This window comes from Gorilla gorilla, chromosome X (assembly GCF_029281585.2).
Source record: "Gorilla gorilla gorilla isolate KB3781 chromosome X, NHGRI_mGorGor1-v2.1_pri, whole genome shotgun sequence".
Taxonomy (NCBI): Eukaryota; Metazoa; Chordata; class Mammalia; order Primates; family Hominidae; genus Gorilla; species Gorilla gorilla.
This window is the reverse complement of record NC_073247.2, coordinates 96,137,085-96,155,352: the sequence shown is the minus strand read 5'-3', so window position 1 is coordinate 96,155,352 and position 18,268 is coordinate 96,137,085. Positions and strand designations below refer to the sequence as shown.

Genomic DNA, 18,268 nt, shown 5'->3' with positions numbered 1-18,268 from the left:
TGTTTTTGACAAGTTTGCAATTATATACAGAGGCTTACCAACAATTCTTCTATTTTATATTAAAGATACTTCCTGCTAGGTTTAGAATAAAAATAACTTATTCAATTCTGTCCAAAGAGGATTAGTTAATTTTTCCAGGGAATTCCTTAAGAAGTCTAGCTATCTTCATTCAATGCTTTTAAGCTTAGCTATGATAATAGGGGGTCTTGTTCCACTTCCTATTTGTATGACATTTCCCTAGCAGAGCATTGTGATTGACACTGCTTGTAAGACAAGTAAAATGTTAGCCGAGCAATGTCAGTTGAAACTCTAGAATTCACTGTTGATCTTTTTAAAATAAATAAACTGACAATGACAGCACTTTCTCACACATGATATATCTGGAAAGGAGTGGGTCAGGGATTTGGATGCCAGAACTCCAGAGACTGAAAGCCAAAAGGTAACTCTTGCCCAGACCCCTATTCTGTAAGATTGAACGAAGTTCTTTTCAAGAATAAATTTCAAGTAGTTTTGTGATAGTAAGTGGTTTATATTAGGCAGCGATCTCCAGAGAAACAGAACTCTTTGATTGGATGGAGATAAAGAATTGTCTCCCACTATTGTGAAAGCAGAGGTCTCACAATCCTCAGTCTGCAAGCTGGAGACCAAGGAAAGATGATATGTAGTATTGGTCTCAGTCCAAAGGCCTGAGAACAAGGAAAGCCAAGTCCAGTAAATTCCAGTCCCAAATCCAGCAGCTTCAAGACCCAAGAAGAACCGATGCTTCAGTCTGAGTCCAAAGGATAGAAAACACCAGTGTCCCACCTCAACAATCAAGCAAGAGGAATTCCTTCATGCTCAGGCTTTTTGTTCAGTTCCAGTCTTCAATTAAATAGATGAGGCCCATTCACATTAGGAAGGGCAATCTACTTAACTCAGTCTACTGATTTATATGTTAATCTAATTCAGAAACATCTTCACAACACACCCAGAATAATGTTTGACCAAATGCTTGGGCACCCCTTAGCCCAGTCAAATTGACACATTAAATTAACTACCACAAAGATACATTTCAGAAAGTCAAGGATCAGAAACTATTAGAATGTAAAAGATAACTTTCTTATTGAAGGGTGTTAATATCAGGAATATATTTTTACAACTCCTACAACTCAATACCAAAAACAAATAACCCATTTAAACAATGGGCAAAGGACTTGAATGGGAACTTCTCCAAAAAAGATGTACAAGTAGCCAACAAGCGTATAGAAAGATGCTCAACATCACTAATCAACAGGGAAATGCAAATCAAAGACTCAATGAGATTTCACCTCACACCAATTAGGATATCTACTGTAAAAACACACAGAGGTGTAAACACACGCACACATGTTCAGAAAATGGCAAGGGTTAGTGAGGAGATAGAGAAATTAAAACCTCTATGCACTGTTAGTGGGAATGTGAGATGGTATATCTGCTGGGGAAAACAGTATGGAGGTTTCTCAAAAAATGAAAAATAGAATTACCCTATGATCCAACAATTCCACTTCTGGGTATATATTCCAAGGAATTAAAAACAGGGTTTTGAAAAGATATTTGTATGCCTATATGCATACCATTATTCACAACAGCCAAAACATGGAAACAATCTAAATATCCATCAATGAATGAATGTATGAACAAAAATTTGGTACATGCATACAATAAAATATTATTCATTCTTACAAACGAAGGAAATTCTGACACATGCTGTGACATAGATGAATTTTGAGGACATTATGCTAAGTGAAATTAGCCATTTACATAAACACAAATATTTCATTATTTTATTCATATTAGCTATCTAGAGTAGTTAAACTAAGGAAGGTTTAATAGAATGGTCATTGCGTGGGGTTTGGGGAGGGGAAATGGGTAGTTTATTGCAAGGGTTCCCACTCCATGAGCCATGGACTGGTACGAGTCCACACAGCAGGAGGTGAGCAGCAGGCAAATGAGCATTAATGCCTGAGCTCTGCCTCCTGACAGATCAGTGGCAGCACTCAATTATCATAGGAGCAGGAACCCTATCGTGAACTGTGCATGCAAAGGGTCTAGGTTGTGCACTCCTTATGAGAATCTAATTAATGCCTGCTGATGTGAGGTAAAACAGTTTCATCCTGAAACCCTCCTCCCCGGCAACCCCACCCTCATCCGTGGAAAAAATTGTCTTCCATGAAACTGGTCCCTGGTGCCAAAAATGTTGGGGACTGCTGGTTTAATGGATATGAAAAAGTTCTAGAGATGGGTGGCACAACAGTGTAACTATACTTAACACTACTGAACTGTACATTGAAAAGGGTTTATAATGGCAAATGTTACATTGAAAAGCGTTTATAATGGCAAATGTTATGTATATTTTACCACAATTTGAAAAATACATCAGTCAAATTAATTTTTTCCCAGAAAAAGTCACATAAGAGGCTTACTTTTGAGAACCTGATATTGCACCTCATATAGTTAACAAGCCATTTTTACTGGAGATAGAAACTGTGTTAATAAATAAATTGAGTGAAACAATATATGGAGCATAAAATTTTGTAAAAGTCACATACACAATTTAAAGTTGTAAAAGTTTGCTAATAATAAAAATGTATGCAATGTGATTAAAATATCATTGTGTAAAAAAGACAACACTTTAACACATGTTTAGTACAGTTCTGGTAACTAGGAGTATAGAAATTTTAAAAATAAAGAAGAAAGAAAACCATGATTCTTTAAATGAGCATTTAACATAAAAATAAATGTGTATGTTCAATAAGCATATAAAATGATTAATCCTCCTTTTGCTTCAAGGAAACAAAATAAGAAGCTATGTTTTCACTAAATTGGGAAAATTACACAGTAGAATAAAACCCAATATTTAAAAAGATAGAGGAAAAAAGGGACCATCATGCATTTCTGCCTTCATTCAAAGGCAGCTTAACAATATTTATTTAATGTTTAAATTATACTTTAAGTTCTGGGATACATGTGCAGAACGTGCAGATTTGTTACATAGGTATACACATGCCATGGTGGTTTGCTGCACCTATCAACCCGTCATCTACATTAGATATTTTTCCTAATGCTATCCCTCCCCTACCTCCCACACCCCAACAGGCCTCGGTGTGTGATGTTCCCCTCCCTGTGTCCATGTGTTCTCATTGCTCAACTCCCATTTATGAGCGAGAACATGCGGTGTTTCGTTTTCTGTTCCTGCGTTAGTTTGCAGAGAATGATGGTTTCCAGCTTCATCCATGCTCCTGCAAAGGACATGAACTCATCCTTTTTTATGGCTGCATAGTATTCCATGGTATATATGTGCCACATTTTCTTAATCCAGTCTATCCTTGATGGACATTTGGGTTGGTTGCAAGTCTTTGCTACTGTGAACAGTGCTGCAATAAACATAAGTGTGCATGTGTCTTTATAGTAGAATGATTTAAAATTCTTTGGGTATATACCCAGTAATGTGATTGCTGGGTCAAATGGTATTTCTGGTTCTAGATCCTTGAGTAATTGCCACACTGTCTTCCGCAATGGTTGAACTAATTTACACTCCCACCACCAGTGTAAAAGCGGTCCTATTTCTTCACATCCTCTCCAGCATCTGCTGTTTCCTGAATTTTTAATGATTCCCATTCTAACTGGTATGAGATGGCATCTCATTGTGGTTTTGATTTGCATTTCTCTAATGACCAGTGATAATGAGCTTTTTTTAAATATGTTTGTTGGCCTCATAAATGTCTTCCTTTGAGAAGTGTTTATTTATATCCTTCACCCACTTTTTGATGGAGTTGTTTGAGTTTTTCTTGTAAATTTGTTGAAGTTCTTTGTAGATTCTGGATATTAGCCGTTTGTCAGCTGGGCAGATTGCAAAAATGTTCTCCCATTCTGTAGGTTGCCTGTTCACTCTGAGGATAGTTTCTTTTGCTGTGCAGAAGCTCTTTAGTTTAATTAGATCCCATTTGTCAATTTTGGCTTTTGTTTCCATTGCTTTTGGTGTTTTAGTCATGAAGTCTTTGCCCATGCCTATGTCCTGAATGGTATTGCCTAGGTTTTCTTCTGGAGTTTTCATGGTTTTAAGTCTTACATTTAAGTCTTTAATCCATCTTGAGTTAATTTCTGTATAAGGTGTAAGGAAGGGATCCAGTTTCAGTTTTCTGCATATGGCTAGCAAGTTTTCCCAACACCATTTATTAAATAGGGTGTTGCTTGTTTAATGGGGTTGCTCCCCATTGCTTGTTTTTGTCAGGTTTGTCAAAGATCAGATGGTTTCAGATGTGTGGTGTTATTTCTGAGGCCCCTGTTCTGTTCCATTGGTCTATTTGTCTGTTTTGGTACCAGTACCATGCTGTTTTGCTTACTGTAGCTTTATAGTATAGTTTAAAGTCAGGTAGCGTGATGCCTCCAGTTTTGTTCTTTTTGCTTAGGATTGTCTTGGCTATATGGACTCTTTTTTGCTTCCATATGCAATTTAAAGTAGTTTTTTCTAATTCTGTGAAGAAAGCCAATGGTAGTTTGATGGGAATAGCACTGAGTCTATAAATTACTTTGGGCACTGTGGCCATTTTCACGATATTGATTCTTCCTATCCATGAGCATGGAATGTTTTTCATTTGTTTGTGTCCTCTCTTGTTTCCTTGAGCAGTGGTTTGTAGTTCTCCTTGAACAGGTCCTTCACATCCCTTGTAAGTTGTATTCCTATGTATTTTATTCTCTTTGTAGCAATTGTGAATCGGAGTTCACTCATGATTTGGGTCTCTGTTTGTCTATTATTGGTGTATAGGAATGCTTGAGATTTTTGCACATTGATTTTGTATCCTGAGACTTTGCTGAAGTTGCTTATCAGCTTAAGGAGATTTTGGGCTGAGACAATGGGGTTTTCTAAATATACAATCATGTCATCAGCGAAAAGAGACAATTTGACTTCCTCTCTTCCTATTTGAATTCCTTTATTTCTTTCTCTTGCCTGATTGCCCTGGCCAGAACTTCCAATACTATGTTGAATTGGAGTGGTGAGAGAGGGCATCCTTGTCTTGTGCCAGTTTTCAAAGGGAATGCTTCCAGCTTTTGCCCATTCACTATAATATTGACTGTGGGTTTGTCATAAATAGCTCTTATTATTTTGAGATACATTCCATCAATACCTAGTTTATTAATTTAAATGCACGTACTCTTTGGCTCACTAATGACACTTTGTGGTCTAAGGCCTAAAATTAAGGCCTCATATTCTGCACATATTGGCATCCAGGGAAAACTGGGAGACCCTCAAATGGGCCTCCCCATTGTGTTCCAGCAGATAAAATATGCTATTAAAATAGCTCTTTATATCATGGGCACCAAACACAATGCCTGTTTATTTCTGAGTCCCTCAGTTCCCTGCTAGTCCACAGAATGATTCAAACAAGCCAATCACATCCTCCTTTGGGAACAAGGAGTTACACCACCTTCTTGTTACTACAAAGCTTGCCTCCCACAGACCCTGCTTGTTTACTCTATTCGTAAGTGTAGCCCCATGTGGCTCTGCATGGCATAAAATGTCCTCAGCCTGTGAGTATATGTGACTAATACACTACTGTTGATCTCATCTATCTAGTGTTGGGTGTCATGGTTTTGGCCATCCCTATGACTTTAGGTCAAAAATCCCTTCCTCACCAGTGGGAAGCAGAGGAGGTGATCAAAACACACTGCTAGGAATTTCACATCAAATATAATGTCCATCAATAGATAACTGTAACTAAAGTGTGGAGTGCCCAGATGATGGAGCACAATTTAGCAGTTAAAAACACTGAGGTACACAAAAAATTAAAAATAGAATTACCATATTATCCACCATTCTCACATCTGGTATTGAAAAAAAAAAAAAGAAATCAGGATATCAAGAAGATATCTGCCCTCCAATGTTTACTGCAGCATTATTCACAATAGCCAAAATATGGAACAACCTAAATGTCCATAGAGGGATAAACAAACAGAGAAAATGTTTCATATATGTACAATGGAATGTTATTTAACCTTAAAAAGGAAGGAAATCCTGCCATACAGGACAACATGGATGAACCCGGAAGTCATTTTGTTAAGTGAAGTAAGCTAGGCACAGAAAGAGTGATACTCCTTGATCCCACTTATATGAGGAATCTAAAATAGTCAAACTCATAGAACCAGAGAGCAGAAAAGTGGTTTCTAGGAGCTAGGGGGAGAGGGAAATGGGGAGTTTGCTGTTCCACGGTTATAAAATTTCAGTTATAAAAGGTGAATAACCGGGTGAAACCCCATCCTTACTAAAAATACAAAAAATTAGCTGGGCGTGGAGGCGGGCGCCTGTAGTCCTGGCTACTCGGGAGGCTAAGGCAGGAGAATCAGCTTGAATCCGGCAGGCAGAGGTTGCAGTGAGCCAAGATTGTACCACTGCACTCCAGCCTGGGCGACAGAGACAGACTCCATCTCAAAAAAAAAAAAAAAAAAAAGGTGAATAACTTCTAGAGATCTGCTGTACGACGTTGTGCCTATAAATAACAATACTGAATTGTACATTGAAAATTTTGTTAGGAAGGTTGATGTCGCATTGTGTTCTTGTCACTAAAAAAAGACTGAGGCATATCTGTTTTTGATTATTTAGAAAAATCTCTAACACACACTATTAAGTGGAAAAGTTTAGATTTGTAGTATCATGCCAATTGGCACTAATTCAACACTGCACTCAAAAGGGCAGTGTTGAATTAGAGATTTTTAATAGTCATTTCAAAGGAGTTTCATTTAAGTACAAATATATAACTCAGCTCCTCATTTAACCAAGATACATACTTAAAACAGGAAACTCTGCATCCCTATATCGGTGTTGTCATTTAATGTTATTTAAAAAAGAAAAGCAAAGAACCAAACTCTTAGAAGTGTCCTTGAGGCTGATAAAATAACAGAAGATTTCTATTATTATACATTGCAATATAAGCGAAGTGAAGTCACTTGTTAAGTACAGTTATCTGGTTACTTGGCTAAAGTCTCAGCTTTCACCTAGATTGCCTGGGTTATTGGAATACTACTCTTTTCACAAAATCAACAAGATAATTGCCTGCCTCCTTCACCTCAGCCACAGGTTTAGGTTTCATGATGCCTTGTAAAGTGAAAGTGGCTTGAGAGTCCAATAGAAAAACAAAACTGACTTCAACTTCAAGCTTCCCTAGGGAAAAATTCATCTTTTCTTTTAAATGTTCACTTTTTTTTCCTTCTCTAAATGTGTATTCACAGTTTTACTGCGAATTGACTTGTATTACCTTATTTATTTTCTTAGTAAAAATATGCTCTTAGGAACTTTAAAAATAACTGCTCTTCCCCTATATGCTTCTTAACAGGCATTGTCATAATAGGTTGCCTTTAGCATTGCTACTGCTAAGACCCCAGCACACTTCCAGCAAATCAAATCAGGTTTTATTTAGGTCAGTTTAAAGAATGAATCATGTTTGGATGTCCTCTAAATGAATTACAAATTAATTAGCTGAGTGTGATCAGCGTTGTATTCATTATCACTTCCATTGTGACAGTTATGTATGTTAGCTTGCACTGGAGAATATGATGTAAAGGAAAATAATGGGAATATTTATGCTGGCTGTGATGATGAATTATTTGAATCTACATAGAATCTTACTATAATTTATCTTGCTCTCTGTTTTATTCTAAGAATTTTAGCTCTGCAACTATTGTGCAATCAATGTTGGCTGAACACCTAATGTGATTTTTCTGTTGTAAATAACTAGAGGATTAGTCTTCTTAATTTAAAAAAACTTAGATGGCATGTTTTGATTCATCTATTGGAAACATGTACTTGAGTATTAGTACTTACAATAACTGTTACTCATCAGAGATTTTTTAAGTAGGAGAGAACAGATTTAGGTGATAATGAAATTTATTCGCACACACACACAAAATATGATATATCTTATGAAGAAGCATGCTTTAAATATTCAATCTAACTTCACTTTCTTGGTAGTAAACCAAGAATTCATATATTTATTTTCCTTTCGGTGGCTGAATTTACTATTCAAAAGCTTGTAACTTTAAAAGAAACACGTTTGCAACTGTTGTTTAGTATTATATCAGTTTTAGCTATGGTAACCCTTTTTATTAAGTCATGTTTTATATATTGTGTATATTATTTTCCACTGTTTCCTGAATCTAACTTAGGAGGTTTCATTTTAAATTTCAGTTAGAAAGGAAATGTTGAAAACATTGTATGTCTAAGGAGTATTTGAGGACTAGCCTCTGTGTGGGACTTGATCATATAATCTTAGGCAGAAGAACGCAACAGAACCCCATACCTTAAGCCAGGAATTGCAACAGTTGTCCCAGATTCACTCTCACAGTCTCTCTCTCTCTCTCTCTGTCTCTCTCATTTTTTTCTCTCCCTATTTCATCAGAAGCACACACACAGGGCTTTGCAGGATATATATATTTTAATTAAAGCCTGTGTTTAGATTTTTCCGCCACCTCTGAAAATAATTTGAGGCATCACTGGAATAAAAACAACTAGAAAAACTCAGATATTTCTATTTATAGCTCTGCCATGGACTCTCTGTGCCCTGTTGAATGAGTCCTTTGACCTAGCTTTTCCTGATGCCTTATCAGCAAAGTAGAGGTCATTATTCTATCATGTTTCTAACTTACTTCCTAGGGGTACTGAGGATTCATTGAAATAAAACAACATGTAAATCCGATAGTTTATTGGATAAAGAAAACCTAAGAACAAAAAGGGTAGGCTTATTGTGAAACTTGATGAGGCCATAAATATGATTTTAGGGCTATGTGATCTCCTTACTTTTCTCTTATTTACCTTTTTAATTCATTATAATATCAATAGGAAACTAATATCTAGATTTGTATGGCAAATCTAGATTAACTTATCAAAAGGCAGCACAATAATATAAGCCTGTCTTTGCTTTTTCTGTGTTCAGTATGTGAATGTAAATATCTGTACTATAGAAAAAAGTTTAAAAGAGTATACATTAAAATGTTAACAAGCATTATTTCTAATTTGTAAGTGATTTAAATTATCTTATTTTTTACCTGTATTTTATACAATGACATGTATTATTTTAAAATTATTTTAAATCAATATTGTTTAATTGCTATCAGTTCAAAAATTCTATGCATTTCCTCCTAGCACACTGTATTGTTATGGAAATTTAAAAAATAAAAATGCTTATTTTCAGAATGGGAGGACTGAATAAGAATTGTGAAATAAATTTTGCTAGTATCGTAGCACATCTCACCCTGATGCTTCTCTTTATAATATTATTTCCTTTGATTATTCTAAACTTTAAAATTCAAAACAATTTAAAAATGTGTTTTTCAGCTACAGGACCGCACTCAGTTCAGTGACCGAGACTTAGCCACCCTTAAGAAGTATTGGGACAATGGCATGACCAGCCTGGGCTCTGTTTGTAGAGAGAAAATTGAAGCTGTTGCAACTGAATTAAATGTTGACTGTGAAATAGTTCGGGTAAGACATTTTCTATAATTTTCATGCTATAGTTGCTGAATGGCATAAATGAAAGCTTTAAAATCTTACATGAGGTGCTCCAAGCAATGCTAGCAATAAAGTGAAAAGATAACCCACAGGATAGGAGATATTTTGAAATCATATATCTGATAAGGAATTTGTATCAAAGCATGTAAAGAACACTTACAAGTCAATAATAAAAATGCAAATAACCCAATTTTAAAAATAGGCAAAGGAACTGAATAGATATTTGTTTTAAAAAGATATACATATTGCCAATATTTACCTGAAATTATGTTCAACATCATTAGTCATTATGGAAATGAAAATAAAAACCACAAGTTGCCATTTATCCACTGTAACAATATTAACATAAAAGGTAGATAATAATGAGTTTTGGCCAGGATATGGAGAAATTGTAGCCCTTATACGTTGCTGGTAAGAATGTAAAATATTTTAGCAACTTTGACAACAGTCCTCAAAAAGTTTAACACAGAGTTATCATATGACCAAAAATTCCACTGCTGGAATGGATTTCACTCCACTCAAAAGAATAAAAAATGTATATCCAACTCAAAAAGTTGCACACTGATATTCATAACAGAGTTTTCCATAATATCCAAATGGAAACAACCCAAACATCCACCAAGTGAATGAATAGACAACATCTGGATATATGCATATAATGGACTATTATAGAGCCATATAAAGGAATGAAATATTCATATGTGCTATAAAATGGATGAACCTTAAAAACATTATGCTAAATGAAAGAAACCCATTACAAAAGACCACATATTATATTATTTCATTTATATGAAGTGTCCATATTAGGCACACTCTAAAGACAGAAAATAGGTTAGTGGTGCCAAGAGCTGAGGGTGGGGAGGGATGGGACATGACTGTTAATATGCATGGGATTTATTTTTGGCATGATGAAAATGTTCTAGATTAGTTAGTGGTGACTGGTGCACAGCACTGTGAACATGTTGAAAACATTTTAATTGTACATATTAAATAAATGAATTGTGTGGTGTTTTAAATATATCTCAATAACATTGTTTAAAAATTACACGAGGTGAATTGAAATATATCTCATATAATGAATGATAGATAAAAATTTATTTTACATTCCCACCTACAGTGTAAAAGTGTTCCTATTTCTCCACAGCCTTGCCAGCATCTGTTGTTTCTTGACTTTTTAATAATTGCCATTCTGATTGGCATGAGATGGTATTTCATTGTGGTTTTAATTTGCATTTCTCTAAAGATTAGTGATGTTGAGCTTTTTCTCATGTTTGTTGGCTGCATAAATTTCTTCTTTTGAGAACTCTCTGTTCATGTCCTTTGCCCACTTTTTAATGGGGTTGTTTGTTTTTTACTTGTAAAATTGTTTAAGTTCCTCGTAGACTGTGTATATTAGACCTCAGTCAGATGGGTATATTGTAAAAAATTTCTCTTTCTGTAAGTTTTCTATTCACTCTGATGATAGTTTCTTTTGCTGTGCAGAAACTCTTTTGTTTAATTAGATCCCATTTGTCAATTTTTGCTTTTGTTGCAATTACTTTTGATGTTTTTGTCATAAAATCTTTTGCCCATGCCTATGTCCTGAATGGTATTGCCTTGATTTTCTTCTAAGGTTTTTATAGTTTTGGGTTTTACATTTAAGTCTTTAATCCGACCATTGTGAAAAACAGTGTGGTGATTCCTCAAAGACTTAAAACCGGAAATACCATTTGACCCAGCAATCCCATTACTGGGCATATACCCAAAGGATTATAAATCATCCTATTATAAAGATACATGCACACGTATGTTCATTGCAGCACTGTTCACAATAGCAAGGACATGGAAGCAACCCACATGTCCATCAGTGATAGACTGGGTAAAGAAAATGTGATACATATACAACATGGAATACTATGCAGCTATAAAAAGGAATGAGATGATGTCCTTTGCAGGGCCATGGATGAAGTTGGAAGCCATTATCCTCAGCAAACTCACATAGGAACAGAAAACCAAACCCCACATGTTCTCACTTATAAGTAGGAGCTGAACAATGAGAACACATGGACACAGGGAGGGGAACAACAAACACTGGGGCCTGTTGGGGGGTGGGGGAAGGGAGAGCAACAGGATAAAAGCTAATGTATACAAGGCTTCATATCTAGTTCATGGGTTGATAAGTGCAGCAAACCCCTTCCATGGCACACATTTACCTTTGTAACAAACCTGCAGGTCCTGCACATGTATCCCAGAACTTAAAATAAAATAAAATAAAATAAAATTTTAAAAATTATACTGATCAATCATTGGAACAGTAGTTTATGTTCCATTTAAAAGATAAAATTTTGAAAGTGGTAGTGCTGGTAAGTACTTAGCAATCAATTCTTTAAGGAAAAAAAAGCCTTAATTAATAGTATTTGCTGATTTCCATGGTGTAAAGATTCCTACCACAGCTGATTCCATGTCTCACTCAACACAGAGTTGGGAAGAGATGCTAACAGTTGAAGCTTGTGAGCAAGTGTAGGTTGACACCAGTACACACACTGGAGGATCATCTCAGTAGATCAAGAGGGAAGTAGTATATTAAAGAAGTGACAAAGAGCCAGGCTTGGTAGTACATACCTGTAGTCCCAGCCACTCAGAAGGCTGAGGTGGAAGGATCACTTGAGCCCAAGAGTTCAAGTGCAGCCAGGACGACCTAATCAGACTCCAGCTCTTATCTCATATACATATGAAGAAAAGAGCAATATAGAGAGAATTTTTAGAGTAGAGATTTCTGACAATAAATACTATTCTCAAAATAAGTACTGCCCTGTTCAGAGTCTTGCTTTTTCTTGTTAGAATCCAGATGGAAAATCAAATTCAATACTGTGTTTGTTGAGCATGCTGCTATGTGTTAAAGTATACTAACAAGGAGAGAGAAGTGCATTAGACATTATTTCTATTTTAAGGAGCTCAGAGTCTAGCAAGAGGGATGACACAAGAAAAAAAATGACTGAAGAGGAATTGGAGTAGAATCATAGTATGAGGAGCTTAAGCAACAGCCAAAAATAGGGAAATGTAGAGCATGTGTTCTTGTTGTCATTGTCATTTTTATTTTTTTTAAATCAAAGTTATATATGTATATAGCTTAGGAAGTCAAGTTCTGTAGAATTTGCTACAAAACCAACATTCCTCACTCCTTCCTTCCTATCATTTTGCAATAGCCCGAGTTAAACCAGTTTCCACTTTTAGATATTTCCTTCAGTATTTACTTTCATCTATGAATGATATGTTGTATTAATTAGAATTAGGTTTAGCTGTAAGTATTAAAAAGACCCAAAAGTAACAATGGCTTAGACAAGATATTTCAATTCCATGTATAAGTCCATGTATATGCAATTTACAGCTAGCATGGCAGTTTGGCTCTACAATGTCCACAGAAACCCTGATGCCTTCCAGTTTCCATTCCGCTGTCCCTGTGATGTGGCCCTTTTTATCAAGGCCCAAAATGATAGCATACATACTCAAGGCAGCATGACAGAGAGGGAGAAGAATAAGGGGCAAAGGCTGTTCACCAGCTGTCTTTTAACGAGGATTTCTGGAAACTGCCATGAGATCTGTTCACTTATATCCCATTGGCTAAAGATTAGTCACATGGTCATACCAAACTACAAGAGAAGCTGCAAATGTAATTTTACTGTGAGCAAGCATGTGCCCAGCTAAATCTTCTATTATTCTGGAAGGTGAGGACAAATATGGGGAATAGACAGCAGTCTCTCTTATATGTTTACATTGCAACTTCCTGATTTGTTCAATGTTGGGCATAGTCTATTGATTTTTCACTGTGAAATGCAAAGCTTAAAAAAAAATCTCTTTCAAGATTTCCTCATTGATCCGTTCACTTACATGCATAATTCCTCTCTCCTTATCCTCCTATAACTTTGGTCAGCTTGGTATTCATTATTATGACTACATAAATGCTTTACACATTTGAATTATGTAGTGAAATATCATTTTTTCCTTTTCTGCATAACTTAGCATTGTTTTATTTCCCTGTAGTTCATAATTTACTTAATTTATGATTTTGATATTCATATGTTTGCTTGAGTTATTTTCTAGGTACTTACTACTAATTTATCTTTAAACCCTTTCCCAGTTGCCTAAGTCTCCTTTCAACACATTCATACTCATTGGTAATATAATAATTCCATCATCTTAGAGAAATAGCTCCTGGCATTTTTCTGATCTGCTCCAAATGAATTGGTTATTTTATGCACCTGGGCTCTAAGATTTCCACTTCCAATCTGTTTTTCCTTTTGCTCTACTTTCAGCAAGATATCCCTTATTCTCCAATTTCTCTACTGAGTTTTTCATTTTTTTAAAAAATTCATCATGCCACTGGTACTAATAAGCACCTTGTGCCATGACAACAGTGTTCAGGTTCTATGGACAGCCATAGAGCCTCCTTGAGACAGCCACACTGCAAGAGAGGAGACACGGACAGAATCTCTTTAAAAACATACACTCCCAAAATAAAGATAAGATATCCACAGGAGGGCCGGGCGCGGTGGCTCACGCCTGTAATCCCAGCACTTTGGGAGGCCGAGGTGGGCGGATCACAGGTCAGGAGATCGAGACCATCCTAGCTAACATGGTGAAACCCCGTCTCTACTAAAAATACAAAAAATTAGCCAGGCGTGGTGGCGGGCGCCTATAGTCCCAGCTACTCGGGAGGCTGAGGCAGGAGAATGGCGTGAACCTGGGAGGCGGAGCTTGCAGTGAGGCGAGATCGCGCCACTGCACTCCAGCCTGGGCGACAGAGCAAGACTCCACCTCAAAAAAAAAAAAAAAAAAAAAAAAAAAAGATATCCACAGGATTCCTGGCTAGTATTCTCTCTGATATCAAGAGATTTTAGGCACACTTACTGTGAAAAATGGCCAAAACTATTAACATCAGTTCCCCCTTTGGCATTACTATATGCAGAGTTTCTTATTCCTACACAAAGATCGTAATATGTGAAAAAGGAGGAAGAATTTTACCATTTTCTTCTTGCTTAATATTTGTTCAGACTCATATTAGATGAAAGAATAAGGAACTGTTTACTATCCTTCTGTTTCTCATGATTTTCCAACATACTAGAATGCTCATGGCAGAGAGAAAATTTGGAGGTGATATGTTGTTAAGAGGACCTCTTCTGTAACATATGGTAAATTACTCTAAAGGAGAATATGTTTGCAACATAAATATATTCTTGAGATTTCAGGAAAAACTATTTATATGTTTTTAAGTCTAATATACATTCTAATTACTAATCACCAAAATGAACTTCACCTTAGGATATCTAGTTAACCATTACTTATGGTATAATTTGAAAGTTTCAGATTTTTTTAAACGTCTTATACTTCTAAGAATTATAGGAAGCAAACTTGGTGTATTTTTTCTTTGACCTTGTCAATGATTGTTAATTATGTGCATGTTTTTCTTCATCTTGAAATGCCATTTCCAGGTTAGTGCCTATTTACCGACTTACTCATTTAGCAAAGGTGAACTGGACACCTATTATGTGCCGGAACTTTTCTTTTTTTTTTTTTTGTCCTGCTACATTCCTTTATTATTATTATTTTTATTATACTTTAAGTTCTAGGGTACCTGTGCACAATGTGCAGGTTTGTTACGTATGTATACATGTGCCATGTTGGTGTACTGCACTCATTAACTCGTCATTTACATTAGGTATATCTCCTAATGCTATCCCTCCCCCCTCCTCCCACCCCACGACAGGCCCTGGTGTGTGATATTCCCTTTCCTGTGTCCAAGTCTTCTCATTGTTCAATTCCCACCTATGAGTGAGAACATGCAGTGTTTGGTTTTTTGTCCCTGCGATAGTTTGCTGAGAATGATGGTTTCCAGCTTCTTCCATGTCCCTACAAAGGACCTGAACTCATCATTTTTTATGTATGTGCCAGAACTTTTCTAAGTGCCGTGGGAAAAATGCAACTCTCTCAAGGAACTTGAAATTTAGTGTGATCAATTATTCCTAAATGAGGATAATACATTGGAGAAATATTTTGAGATATTACATGCGGACAATAAGTTGGAAGCACTGTTAAGTCCTCGAGGACAATTAGTTCCCCACTGCTCCATCTTGCTACAATTCAGTTTAATGCCTGTCCTTTCCATCTGTGTTACGGTTATAGTGGACATACATTAAAGTGTACCCTTGCATGGTCAAATATTGATAGAAACAACATATTTTATGATTGAGATACATTTTGCAGGACTTAAATAAAGTTCATAGAAAACCACTTTATGTTTTTATATTTTAGATTATATTTATCTTCAAAGGAGCATGGCTAGATTTGAAATGCCTTGAAATGGAACAGTGTTTATACAGTATATGGCAAACTCCCTATTATCTATTACACACATTGATTTAGAGCTGGGGGGGCACCTTGGGGTTGAGTTCAATGCCTATATATGTGTATGTGTGTGTGTGTGTGTGTGTGTGTATGAGCCAGATTAGTTTTACCATGATCCCATAGCCGGTTAATAGGTAGAGGCCAAGTCTCTTTATTCCCAATCTAACATTATTCCCAGTTCCACCTTACTAGTGTATGCCTTACCATAAGAAATAACTTGGATACTTCTTAAAAATATGGATCACCCTATTCTAGACCTACCGAAACAGAATTTGCAAGAAAGGCCCAGAGAATCTTTATGTTTCCCTTCCCCAAATTATTCTTAAGATCAGGTAAATTTGGAAAAAAACTTTACAACACTATGTGATTGCAGCTAAATATTCTAGCGTGTTCTTTTTATCCATAACACTTGGTCAAATTTTATAATTTATATTTGTTTTTCTATTTGCTTATCACCTGTACATATGCATTTCTGTTGTTTATCATCTATATTTATGCATTTAAGTTCCCTGAGGAAAAGACTATACCTATTATATTCACCTATTATATTCACCATCCCAAGCACCAGAAACAGTGTTTGGTACATAGTAAATTTTCAGTAATATATGTGGAATGAATGAATGAATATCTAACAGAAAAGTGTACCCTCTATATATAGCATACATGAACTAACAAATACTACATTTAAATAACTACATTTAAAATAAAAGTTTGGAATATAGCTTCATATTGTTTAATAGAAAGATACTTAGAAATGTACAGGGCTTTAGAGTACTCATTTTTAATAGCCATTATGTTTGTGTTGTTAATACATAGGTGTTCTGGTTGAAAAGATTCACTACTATTTTTAGATTTGTGACCATTCTGGTGGGAAATTTATTATTCAGGAAAGTAAAGAATTTGGAAATTATTTTCCTAATTTTGCACATAAATAATCTGAGGCTTAGAGTGATAAAATAACTTGTCCATTGATCATATAAAATGGTTGAAAAACCTAAATATTTTAAAGTAGGGGTTTTTAATCTGAAACAGTGAAAAAAATACCATTCACATAATTGATAGCTGGAATGTAGAAGGGAGAGTTCAGGGTGAAGAAGATCTGAAGCAAAGAACTGGAAACAATACCTCAATGAAATAAAACCATAGATATTGATTCAGTTTAAGGAAGAGCATTATGAAAACCCTTACAAAACCAACTGGGAACCTTTCAGAGTGGTATGTTTTATATCCCTGATATTTTCATGCAAAAAGAGGATGGAAACTTCAGACGCTCAACAGATTGTATGATACCCACTCACATTAGTAAAAGTGATCTTCTTAACAGTCTATATACTCAAATTCTAATCTCTGCCAGTAACAATCTCAGGGACACACCTAGAAATAATGTTTTGCCAGCTATCTGGGAAACATTTAGCTCAGTTATATTGACACATAAAATTAACTATCACAGCCTGCTATAATACAATATTATAGATCGGTTGTCTTATAAACAACAGAAATTTATTCTTAATTGTTCTGGAGGCTGAGGAATCAAAGACCACGGTGCTGGAAGGTCAGAAGTATGGAAAGCCCACTTCCTAGACAGCTATCTTTTTGCTGTAACCTCACATGGCAGAAGGGGCAAGGAGTCTCCCTGGGGTCTCCTTTATAAAAGCACTAACTCCATTTATGAGAGACCCATTCTCATTACCTATTTACCTCCAAAACGCCCCACCTTTTAACACTAGTACCTTGGGGGTTAGGATTTTAACACGTTAATTTGGAGTAGGGGAGACAAATATTCAGGCCATAGCAGACTTCAGGATTAACTCAGTTATCCATGATTCTGTAAAAATGTAATAAACCCATTAGCATTGTATTTATACATTGAATCATTTTTCTAGTGCCTTCTAGTTTTGAGGAATATCCAAAGAGGAAATATTTTAGCTTTAGTTTACAATAAAATATCACATACTTCCAATATTCACATAACATATTGTTTTACCTTTATCATTGTACATTTTATAATCACTCATTTCTCTCAAAAAGGGTGCAAAAGAAGTGGAAGATAAATAGAAACTTGGTTTCTGCTTTTTTTTTTCTTCACTCTTCCCCAGCTTTTATGACCGAAATGAAGCAAAAATCATCCTAGGGAGACTGGTCTTTTCCTCCTTCTGCTCATACCATCATTTTCACAAATATTGGTGGCTAAGATTATTGTAAAAGAAAAGCTTCTGCATTTACAATTTGTTGTGTTCATGAGTAGAAAATAGAGAGATTACACGACAATTTTAAGAAGCTTTAGTAAGAAATTGCCATTCTTTATCTTTTCTGAATTATAGCAATCCATTTTCAATGTTATGATGGATGTAATGAGAAATTGGGTGCTAG

The 18,268-nt window shown here is 35.7% G+C and overlaps 1 protein-coding gene across 4 annotated transcripts in view; it reads left to right on the top strand.

Annotated features, from left to right (window-relative positions):
- Positions 1–18,268, top strand: part of HDX (highly divergent homeobox) — a 180,311-nt gene that overhangs the window by 130,179 nt on the left and 31,864 nt on the right. For all 4 annotated transcript variants that reach the window (XM_055375429.2, XM_004064455.5, XM_063703272.1 and 1 more), the window contains one exon: positions 9,344–9,490. In XM_055375429.2, the coding sequence (XP_055231404.1) occupies positions 9,344–9,490 (147 nt within the window). The remainder of the gene's footprint in view (positions 1–9,343; positions 9,491–18,268) is intronic.